Source organism: Melanostigma gelatinosum (assembly GCF_949748355.1).
Source record: "Melanostigma gelatinosum genome assembly, chromosome: 20".
Lineage (NCBI taxonomy): Eukaryota > Metazoa > Chordata > Actinopteri > Perciformes > Zoarcidae > Melanostigma > Melanostigma gelatinosum.
In genome coordinates, this window is record NC_136653.1 from 9,759,240 (window position 1) to 9,771,429 (window position 12,190).

At 42.5% G+C, this 12,190-nt stretch overlaps 1 protein-coding gene across 1 annotated transcript; it reads right to left on the reverse strand.

Annotated features, from left to right (window-relative positions):
* Window positions 1-8,118: 8,118 nt before the first annotated feature.
* On the reverse strand, window positions 8,119-11,705 carry bloc1s5 (biogenesis of lysosomal organelles complex-1, subunit 5, muted). Its single transcript, XM_079292551.1, has 5 exons — window positions 11,441-11,705; window positions 10,979-11,061; window positions 10,273-10,393; window positions 9,208-9,266; window positions 8,119-9,018 (listed from the first exon to the last, which is right to left on the reverse strand). Exons 1-5 carry the CDS (start codon window positions 11,457-11,459, stop codon window positions 8,845-8,847), a joined length of 456 nt encoding a protein of 151 aa, XP_079148677.1. The 5' UTR covers window positions 11,460-11,705; the 3' UTR covers window positions 8,119-8,844.
* Between the last annotated feature and the right edge of the window lie 485 nt (window positions 11,706-12,190).

Consider the following 12,190-nt stretch of genomic DNA (forward strand, 5'->3'; position numbering starts at 1 on the left):
TATGCCTGGGTGACCAGATGGTGCCTCTCGCACCAACAGAGTTTCTTCAGCATGCTGTAGAGTCTCATGAAGATGCAAAAACACTGACTTTCTGACCGCGTATACATACAGCTAATGGTGCCTATCACTGCTCCCCATGAAGCTGTAAGCAGCCTTGTCATGAGGCTCTACCACTTGTCATTTCTAGTCTTGTCTTTGTCGACAAGTGTCTTCAAAATAAAAGACGTGGCAAAGCATTGGAAGTTTGTTGAACATTGAGGTGAGACACAACAGGTGGCGACAGGCACATCGACTTGGACTCTGCATCTCACTTCTTGGTAGAGCCGTTGTTGTAAAAGCCCCACTTCCTGCTGGTAAAGCAATCAGGATATATATACGGGCCAGATTGTGAGGGGGTGGAGGTGGGGCAGAGAGTGGGAGAACAAGGTAGAGAACAAAGAGTGGGAGAAAAGAGTGGGAGAAAAGAGTGGGAGAAAAGAAGACCTGGACTCATGGACATCCTGGCGTTTCCAGATTGCAGGCCAGCCACTATACATATATATTTACATATATCACCATGATCATTGGTGCCTCAGTGGGAAAGTTTTTAGCTGTGCTGAATATCCTAATAGAGTTTGAATGAGTCGTTGTAATATGGGGTCTTTGGAACTGAGCATATTTTTGATATTTTTAAAGCTCTTTGCAACCGTCATTAAAGGGAATTATACATGGTTTGATGTTTGGCGTGTTCGAGATGTTCCTTAAAATCCAGTTTTAAAAATGGTGTGTTAATCTATCCCCTTAGCCTTATTAAACGTTACATGCTACACAAATTAATATTGTGGTAAAAATAATATCAGAGATCCCCTTGAAGCCCACACATTGGAACGCATGCATACTGCTCGCCAAAGTGTCCTTGAGCAAGACATATACCGGTGCCATGGTTGCCGCTTTGCAGCCAGGCCCAGCCTCTGAAATAGAGAACTGAATTTCCCAACAGAGATCAATCGAGGATGACATACTGTTTGTGTCCAAGAAAATCCAATGTCATGCGTCCAAATGTCCTTCACAACTTACAAATCACGCTGCGGCCATGTGGACCATAGCTACAAGGAGAGTAGGGTTCTAAAGGGATGTTTCAGGAGACAGTATTTCATGTGGGGCCAACCGTAAATGTCATCAACAACCAATGAGGCTTCACTTTGCCTGAGCAAAGGCGGTACGCACAGACTGTCTCATGGTTTTATTCTTTTTGGACAAACGATGCAAGACACGTTACGAGTGCCGCACTACCTGCCCTCATTGCGTCAAGGTTTGTTTTTATTTTCCCTTTGCTCTTTGAAATAAAAAAGAAGAAATTACAGATGCTGTCACCCGCTTACTGGTACTCCCGTTTGCTCTCATGGAAAATGTAAAAAGGGGCCCAGCCTCAGGCTGACATTGCCAGTGAGAGGTGGCCAAGTCACAAAACAGATGTTTACTGTTTTTCTAAGGATGATTTGTTCTCTGCTCCGTATTGACTCAGGTCCAACCACAACCATTAACAGCGCCGCATTAGAGTGGGCAGAAAAGTGCACAATGCTTGAATCCGGTGTTTGTGATTTATTGTAAATGTCTCTTATTGTATGCATGCTCCATCAGTCCGTGGGTACCGTACTTTACGTGAGTTTATATGATTCTGACAGGTGTCTGGATTTCTCCACTCTTGAGCAGATGTGCAATAAAATGATGGGATGGATCGCACATAGAAAGTTGCGTGCGCTCTCCTGGATGTGTCACCCTGTGTAGGCAGTGAGTAAGAACGAGTTTAAGGAAGCCTTTGAGTGTTTCTGTGTGTGTGTGTGTGTGTGTTGTGTGTGTGTCAGAGCAGCCCGCACCTCTGAGCGTCTGCAGAGTCAGTCATGGGCCCGGTAAAGGTCCCTCCACAGAAGCCATTAAGCAGTTCGTCTGCTGCAATAAAGTGTTTGACTTGGCTGCAGGGCAGCAGCAGGTGCTGGGAGGATCGGCCTGGAGCTGCTGCTCACCGCCTGCTTTGATCCACAGGCCAGGGACCAGTCTTCCCTTCTCTGTGTCTTTCCCTCCCATCCCATCTTCTACTTCCCTTTTCCTTGTCTTTGCTCCTCTCATCTCCCGTTGTCATTACTTTCATTTGATTGGTCTGACTCCCCTCTTCTGCTTTATCTTTCTTGAATTTCCTTTTTTAGGTTTTCTATCCTCAGATGTCTCCCGCCTCACTTTGCTGTTAAAAAGCGTAAGCTTAGCTTAGCATAGAGACGGGAGGTAAATGGGAAACAACTAGCCTGGCTCCCTCTGTAAGCATCAAACAACAACCTCTGAAGCTCACTCACAGCTCAGCTAAACTGCTGCTGGCTTTAGCTTCACTTTTTTCACTTTCTCGTAGCTAGTTCAAAATCCAGACAGTTTCGACATATCTGTTTGGGATTCTGCATTATCTGCTGAATGACAGACAAAGTCATGTCGCGCTCTAACAAGATGTCATGACATCCTGTGCTTACCCATTGGCATGCAGGTGAGTCATACTTTTAGGTCTGGACTCCCTTCCTCTGTGTCTTTCTCCCTCAAGGTAAAGCCATTACGCTTGAAACGAAGCAGCAGCAGCAGCAAAAGCAGCAGCCCACTTTGGTTTCGGAGAGACAGGGGAGGGAAACGATGAAAAGCGAAGCCCGGGGCCGTTCCCGGGGCCTCTGAAAGAGAGTTGCCTTTATTGAAGGAGCCCACTCCCATGCATTCCTCTGCCAAGAGCCAGGGCCTCCCTGGAGAAAGCCAGAATCAGAGGCTGACTCGCATTCGGGGGGGGGGGGGGGCCGCTCCAAACACACACGGATGCAGAAATCACATCCACACAGAGGCAAAACACGCATGCATCTTCTCCCCCCCCCCCCGTCTCCCGTCTCCCTCATTGTTCTGTCAGTCAGGATGGTTTTAAGCTGCGAGCCACAGCAGGGATTCTCTCTTTCCTGAACGGGTAACACACACACGCAGGCTTGTAAAGAACAACTGATTGATTTATTGTGTTTTAGGGGCTGAGGTAGGTGGGATATTAGATGCTCCTTGGGAGATCTCATCGTGAGATCATTTAGTGAGAGCAAAGGGCTTGCTCTGACAACAACAGGGGAGAAATTCCAGTCTTTTTTTTTTTAAGGACCATTATGCTTAGTTACCTTTGTGAAGTGTTGGCTACTTTGGGAGCTTATCTTTTTCCATTATTTAGTTTAGCCTCCGAAAAATGTTGAGGGATAATCCTGTTTTTAAGATGCCTATTGTTTATGATGAGGTCCAGGGCCGTCCACAAAGCTTCTGTCGACACCGGAAGAAATGAGGATCCTACAGCCACTGTTATTTACAGACAATTCACACTTTCTTTGTGTAGTTTCATGACAATTATTTTAAGTAATTAAATCTTAACTATCTTGAAAGTCACGAATTTTGCTTGGAAAATGTATTTGACCATTTCTTGGGATTAACTTCCATTTATAAGATAAGTAAGACATCAGTACAACATTGTGTCATCCTCTCCAAATCTGGAAACCACCTGTTCACTAAGAATGGTGTCTGATTTGATTGACTTTTTACACTTTTACAGCTGTATCAGTTTCATTTTATAATCATCCTAACGTTGCAGAAACTGAAGATATTCCTTTGTAAAGCCCTGCGGGTATAGCTGAACAACATTGTTCAACAACATACACTGAACTCATGAACAACATACTTGGGATTGTTAAGCATTTCATTTTTAATGATCAGATATTGCCTCTTAATACACTGTACTTCAGCATCTCTGTTGCTTCAATCACCATGGCCTTGAATCATCTTTTATATTGCATTGCTTTCCCCTCTCTGGTAGGAAGTTCAGTAATAGAGTCAAGTCAATTGACTGAAGTGCTTGTATATTTACAATCACTATACTTGTACGACAAACTCACTAAGACTTATTGCCTGTCTTTGAAGTTTCCTTCGGCACTACGAAGTTTTTTAGGGTCTTTCAGCTCATTGTTTTGTTTTCTGGCCAAATCTTTCCCCCAGGAGTTGTTTGAGAACAAAACAGAGCTTAATACAAATGATAGAAACGTACCTTAATATTGAACGGCTCCAAATGAAAACGTGTCATATCTGCTGGATGAGTGAATAAGAAAAGGGTGATAATATCTCAGTGTTGGGTTTACATTGTTTCTGCTGCCCACAAGTGGCCAGAAATCAATTCTTGCAGGATTCACAACCTTTCGGTTGATGCTGACGTTTTCTTCTTTTTTTTTTAAGTAAAAAGAGTCAATTTTCCCTCTGCTATATGAAATTCTGATTCAATAGTTACAGGGTTCAGAATCATTGAAACAGCAACAGTCAAAGGGAGATAACATCTTAAAAAATACCTCAGAAAACAGAGAAAACCAAAGCCATCGAGAAGGTATGTGGCTGGCAGTGGAGCCAGACATTCCTCTACGCTTCAGGAATCTAGACGACAACAGCCTTGTTGCTGCTGTGGCCGTTGGCCGACGACGGGCAGTTTCCCGCGTCCTCTCGTGGCTATTGTTTGCCCCGTGATTGTCCGAGGAAGGTGTTTGTTGTTGCTGGACTCTTACCTGTGTTTCTTGGACCTGGCGGGAACACCGAGCTGTTGTATTAGCGAGGCCGTCTGACGAAAGTGAACAGACGCAAAAAAACATCACGCTCAGTTCAGATAATTCGACTCTTTATATGCGCAAAAGACGGAATGTGTGTCTTTCAAAGAGAGATAATCTGGTTAATAAACTGGCTGTGTTCACTGTACAGAATAAAAACTTGACATTACAGTGTCAGCTTTCATCAGTGCTCATTATTAAGGGAATGCTGGCATTCATCGTGAAAGGTGGGACATTTCATTTCCATCCCTTTTCTTTCCACTGATTGCTTTTGTATGCCACGCAGTGCTCATTTTCTCAGCTGCCAGAGTCTGAGACGATCCAGCATGCCTTGCAACTTTCCCTCAGAGAAATATCAATTTCTTAATTTGTTTTACTGCAGCTTTGAGAGCTCTCCTACTCTTATTTAGAAATCCACTGGGTGAACGTTTGCCATTGCCAAAGAATTCATATTGCCACCTGCTTTACCATCCGCCCCAAGACCCACCACCGAATCCCTGGGGTGGTTTTATGCCGCGTTATTAACTCGGAAGCGTGGTGCTTTTGTTCATTGGCATTTTCATTTTGGACCCCTTAGTAATTGAGTAACAGGGGCCCCATCATGGAAGCACAAAAGAAAAAGAGGGAGCACGCAGAGGCAGAGAAATTCTCATAAGCTGTGAGGAAGGCGGGGGTGAACGAATACCTCCTCGCTTTCTGTTGCTCCAACACACAAAGTGAAATTGTGTTGCTGTTAGACCTGCTTTTTCTCATCAGTCGATTGAAACGAAAGGTGACACCGAAACAAAGAGAAAATGCTTGGTAAGGCCAATTTGCTGTCAGCTTTGAAGAACCTGTAGCGAGGTTGTGTGTGTTTTATTTGTTTTTTCAAGGAAATTCAACCGCCGCTGCTATTTGATTCATTTTCAAACAGTACGGCACTAAAGGAGAGGGAATAGACATTTAAACATCAAGCCAACACAAGTGTGCTCAAACACTGTGTTTGGCCCGTCTAGCACTCGCTAAGCTCACGGGAAAGAACCATGGATGGAATTGGGTTCATATACAGACAGTGGAGATATTATCATGAACACAGTACGGCATCAATGACAATTACCTGAATGTTTGTGAAGTTTTAAGCTTACAATATCCAGTATTTCCCGTCAGAAAGCTGGGGTTTCTACACATTAAATCTGGAGGCCAAAGTTTGTGGTAAAGTGTTCCGAAGTTGAATCGGCACATAATGATATATCCTCATTTGAGGGCTTTCTTACCCTGTGGGTGGGTTGCTGAGAGCTAAGGAAAGCACACCTCACATCGTTCATGTGCATGTGATTAGTGTCAAATGTAGTTTCATTGACATCTTGGAGATTTGGTCACTCTTACGAGCAGATGTTGGGAGGGCTTAAGAATGTGCTGAGTAGTGTTGTGGGTTGATCAAACTGAAACTGTCACGCTCTCTGGAGGCTCTCAATCCAGCATCGAACCACTAAAACCAGATCCTGTTTTCCAGCAAACGTCTTGATCATACGTAACCTGCACAGTTCATCCGCAGTCACACATTCCATCTTGTTCCAGTGGATGTGGAAAGCTCTTTGTCAGACAGGGCATCAGGTTGCATAAACCAACACAAGCCCTTATCTCCGTGCGTTGCCCACTGGAGCTCCAGCTGGGTGCTGCTGCTTCCTTTACCATTTGTGTTGGCACAGGGAACGGCAGCTCAGTGGCCCGAGGGCACTGCTCTCGCTTCAAAACAGGAAGAGCACACTGCTCTCTTGATGCACACTGGAGACAAAATAAACACACCAGCAAAGGTCCAGAGACTTGAGGCAGACGGCTGAGGAGGATGATAAGAGGAGATTTCAGCCAGTGCCCAACTGCACGCGGAGTCGTCTTACAGGTCGAGGGTAGAGGCAAAGTTTCTGTGTCAGCAGCCTGAGTACACGGGACGCCGGACAGTTTCATATATATATATATATATATATATATATATATATATATATATATATATATATATATATATATATATATATATATATATATATAACTGATTGTTGTCGTTCAACAAATACCTGACCAGGCGCAGAGATTTCTGGCTTTACATACTTTTCAGCCTGCACTTCAACTTAGAACGCAAATTCCTATGAATGTCGAAACCTGTTGTTGTTGCAATCCCTCGGCCACAAACAGATGATCTCAATCCCAGATTGCTTAATGTCAATTCGGTTTGGCAAAGCGCATGTTATTATTGACCGCAGTGGTCTTGTAGCGCAACTGAAGACGGTGGAAGGTTACTCTGACCTGACCAGAGAAAATGACGAAACTTGTGTCCATGTGTGATTCCTGGAAGTACCTCATCTGTTGTTTAGATTCATTGACTTTTCCTAAATCTGGCTTTACACAGCAATATCAAAACTCATTCGAGATATAAATCCTGCACTTATCAGGCCCAACAAGAACTCACTTTAAGCTCATGAATAGCTCACACTCATATGACTTTAACGGTGACCTTTCATGTACTCTGGGGCTGTTTTCCTTCTTTCCAACGAAACCAATAAAGCAAACAGGGGCAGATGAAAAGGTGCCTTGCTGGCGCGGGTGGGCCACGTTTCCGTATTGTCGCTCCTCGTTAGCCGATGATGGCCCGTCTCCGACTTGGGACAGCTGCAGTGACCGAGTCGGAGGAAAGGCACGCACGCAAACACACACACATCTGCTGGCACGTCCGTGCCCTCTCTGATCTCTTGACGCCAGCCATCACCGACTCACACACACATATGTAGCGACACAGACACGGGCAGAGCAGGGTTTTGCATGAGAGCAGGACGGGGGCAGGTCACTGCCAGCCAAATGGAAAGAAAGCTGCAGCTTCTGTGAAAGGGGATACGGAACCGAGGTCGCTTCAGCTGCGTTGCCACACAGTGGAGGGACTCATCGGCTGGCTTGTTTTCTTTTATTCTTATTTTTCTTATCGACTGTTTTACTTACGATGGACGCGGCGAAGTCCAAACCTGCTTCTTCAGATGAGACAGTCGTCAGCTGAGGTGGCAGTTTAAAGGAGTGTGTGGTTGTGAAAGGGGGGGGATGCTAAATATTTGCTCTATTACGTTGTTTGAGATGAAGTCTGTTCTCAGCCATGCCAGGAATGTGCCCATTGTGTGCCCGCCCATCCATTAACCTGTTTAAGAATCCACTATTGTCTGGAGCCAAAACAAAACACTTCAAAGTGCAGCGACCTCATCAGCCTCAGAGGGTCTCCGCGTAGGTACAAGACCCACACTGACGATTTCATGGAACAACTTCTCCATGTGTTTTGCTTTATAACTGATAAATACTTAAACGGTAAGCATTTCCACTGGAGCATAGGCCTCTGTGTGCAATTCATATGATAAACGGAGAAGCAAAAATTAAACTAACACCTTGATTGTGTTTATTCATCTTTTTTTCTTTACGTAAACAGGACTACAAAAAAGAAAGAAAATGTAAACCAGAGTCAAAATCAGATTTATGCTTTTATTTTTCTGTTTGAACGGAATATAAATATTGGATTTGTGACTTATTCAAATCAGATTTGAGGTGGCAAAGCAAACAAAAAACAGCTGCTGCAGATCAATCATTATTGGTCTCAGCAAAGGCCTTTTTATAATGAACGTTACTTCCTAGACAGTTGGTTTACTTGAAGTCAATGTCAGAGGTCAAACACGGGGGGAGCTGGTGAGGGATGACTTGTCCTGGAAACTGTTTTGTTTGAGCTCGTTTCTACAACACTTGACTTGTGCTTTAAACACACCTGCTCATTCTAACATTTAACGATCTGGCGGCTTCCAGTGCTTCGAATATCTCGCCGCGGTGCCAAACTCCAGGTTTGCAAATTTATCATCAGCACCCTTCAGGGAGGCATCCATTAAAATCTTGAAATGTTGAAAACTTCACGGCCAAGGTACAATCAAACGATTGCTTGTTTAAAAAAAAAGAAAGAAAGACATATTCCAGGCCTTCTAGGTTACCGTGACAATTCCATGTGCTAAAGACAGAAACGTGTACTTTTGATGGCCTGTGAAATTCCACGTTGTTAATCACACTTTAATATTTACGATTTTGGAAAATGCTGAGTCTTGTGCAAAAACCTACGACGAAGTTCATCAGTCAAAGCCGCTTGCTTTGTTTTGCACGTGCAGAGCAGACGTCCGCGTCCACGGCGAACACACGCGTGGAGTAAGAGAGGGTTGTTCACTCACACCATCACTGATCAGAGGGGTAAAAACTTGGTCAAGTCCTTCTTCTTTTCGCTGTACTGGGTGCTGAGTTGTCCCACAGCCTTGGCGTGCTCCTCGTCCACCTCCTGCTTTAATCTCTGCTGCTCCTTCAGAAACTCTGCCCACTCATCTTTCAAACACTCCATGTTCCCCTGCAGCTGGGTGCTCTGGAAGGACACAAGAAGATGTTTGTCTCAAGTTTCCCCTCTTGTACTAGATGCTGATAACATAAGGCCGTGTAAATGCACACAATATCATAAATGCCCGTACAGTCTGCAATCCAGTCTGTTTTTTGTTCAGGACTATGATAATGTGTCCACCTGTGCTTTAAGTCCTTTGCTTGGATTTGTTTTTACCTGATGTGCCTCTAGCTCCCTCTGCTGGACTCTCTCTGCCATGTGCTTAGCAGCCTCCACTGTGGGAGAGAAGCAAAATATATATTCTATACTATAATGAACATTTTCATTTACTCTAACACAACATCGATACAATAATCTTTTAAGATTGACATTGTTTGTCAAAGTAGGTTTCTTGTGTCATCGTACCACCATAGGAATTCAGAATGTCGCACATTTACATGAAACAGTGTGTTGTTGAAGGTCTTTAAATGAAAGTTTACATACATTGTGGCTGAATAAGTCTTTGTATTAGCAAAGAGGCACGACAATTTGCTTACAGTAGTGTGTAATTATAGTAATAACCACTCATAAATAGCCATTATGCTTTATATCAATAATAATAAAGTATTTTATAGTGACTTATAAGCGGAAGTATCATGATCCTCCATAACTGTTGGTCACTCACTGACCTTTTTGTTGCAGGGATCATAATGTATTATCATTCCCATAGTTGCAATACATTATAATATATTTATAATGCATTATAATCACTGTTATTATAATATGATTATGAGTGACTCTAAGTTGCCACTGTTTGCTTTAAGTAGAGTGAAAAAATACATCATTAAACATTAGGAAGAACAACACAACTTTACATGTTTTACCTTTCTTAAAGCATACAGGGTTCACTTAATATGCTTTCATATTAGCATATTATGTGCTATAATTAAATGATATCACTATTATAATGTATTGTAATTGTGATTATAATGCATTATAAAAAAGATTATAATGTATTACTACTACGGGAATTATTATACAATATGATCCTTGCAAAAATAAAGTCAGTTATGGAGGCTCATGATACTTGACATTATAAGTCATTCTACAATGCTTGATGATGTGTTATGCAGTAATTTATTAGTACACAGTAAACAGATTTGCCAAACATTTGTCTAACGAAATGGCAACAAATCATAGTGTCTGATTAGATGTCAGGTCAAACATAAAATGACACAATCTTACCACAATTTACAAAGTGTGTAACTTCTATAACGTGTGAATCTGAGAGAGGAGACTTACAACGTTTGACAACGTCAGACAGCATGTCCACGAAATCTGTCGGCAGCATTTGCTCATTTGTTTCCGGGACAATCTTATTGAGGTTCTCCAGCAGTCTGCTCTCCCTGTGTCCACGTTTCTCCTACACAGCAGCAGAGGAAAGCTCAGTGTTGTCACAGGCACACCACACGGAAGACTGAAAACATCTAGCACTGGCTCACAACATATTGTTTCCATGAAAATGAGTGAGAAAAATGAGTTGAAATCATTTCCTGGCTTGTCTGCTCAGGAACAAGAGAAAACACTGTATATTTAAAGTATGTTGATCACTCCATGGAGCAGCAGAGATGTTCAACATTGGACAGATTCTCTCACTTAATGAGCAATACAAAATTTGATTCGTCATGAAATTCATGGTAGTGAAAATAAATACGCTGTATTGAAATTTGCAGTAAATGTATCGGGGTAGATTGTTAAAACAGGATGGGTTAGGGTGTTTCTAATGCTGGCAAAAAGGTCTTGGCACATAACTTAGTGTGAATTGTCTTGACATGTAGATTCTGAGCATCTAATTTACAGCTTAATGAGTAACAGCAATGTTGAAGGTTAAAAGTCTAAATGATGGTAAACTGTCCAATTACCTGTCATCAGTGGCACTGACCCCTAAAGTCATCACATTTGTAAGTAATGTAGCCTAAGACACATCTATCATGCTCATAACAAGTACCTCAAACTCTCTCACAAAGTAGCGGACCTCTGCATTGATGATTGGTCTGTGGTCCAACAGTCGCGACTGGATATCCCCAACATCTGCAGCACCAAACACAACGCACATTACATTCAGTTTAAACACAAAGCAACCACAGGATACAACCTTTTTACAGCATTATTATGTTTTTTAAACAATGCTATGAGAACACCTTAATAATGTTGTGCTGATGCCTGCATACCATAAAAATGTATTCGCTTATTGTTAATATAATGCAAACCAAGTTCTGCATCTCATTCACTCTTTACATGTGTATAAAAGCGAACTAATCCTCATGGCTTTCACACTGCACTAAATTATATTTGGAATAGCCTCATATGTAGCCATCTGAGATCAGAGCATTACAGGTAAACAGTGGAGCCAAACACGCTAACATGCCCACAATAAGAATGCTTTTTTTCTGCTGTGGATTTCACTCACCTTTAGCAATCTTGTCCATTTTGACCAATTCTGCTGACACGTTGATTGTAGCAGTTAAATCAAAGTTGTGTCTCCTGTGGAGCAGCTAGCTCAACCAGCTACTAGCTAGCTGCTATTCACTTGCTAGGCCAAATGCTAAGCTAACTGGAGGTTAATTGTGAAAGAGGTATTTAGCTGACCTAAACCTCCCGTTATTAACGTAGCCTATATTTAAATTATCTAGTTATACATGCATGCTACAATATGCTAATAAACTGCAGTGGTCTTCTGCTAATTGCAGTCATGGGAATGGAAGTCAGCTGATGGCAAAGTAAATATTTACTACTACTTCCGGGTACGAGGCTGTGGGCTGAACCAAGTGGCTGGGAGAGGGGTGTCACATCCGCCCTAATAAGAAAGAGGAGAAAGGGCCTCTCGCGTACATTTTTGTCAGTACACTTAAAATTCTGTCTTCTGTAGTCTCGAGGTAAACTACAGTGACGTGCTTTTTAATCTGGAAGTTTAAAAAGTCTGCAAAAGCTTGTGTGTATGCGTGCGTGCGCGTGTGTGTGTGTGTGTTTACGTGTGAGGTTTTGCGTGAAGACAGCAGATGTCAGTCTTGCTCTATGGTGGAACAAAGTGACATCAGAACCTACTTTTTAAACTCACTTCCACACGTTACTTGTTCATTCAGAATACATCCAACAGTGCAATCATAATGTGTATATATATATATGTAAATTATATATATATATATATATGTAAATTATA

Coding starts and splice junctions, on each gene's coding strand:
- bloc1s5 (XM_079292551.1), bottom strand. Junction 10,394..10,978: donor ACTTTGTGAGAGAGTTTGAG/GTACTTGTTATG, acceptor GCTGCTGTGTAG/GAGAAACGTGGACACAGGGA. Junction 9,267..10,272: donor GTCTGACGTTGTCAAACGTT/GTAAGTCTCCTC, acceptor TCTCTCCCACAG/TGGAGGCTGCTAAGCACATG.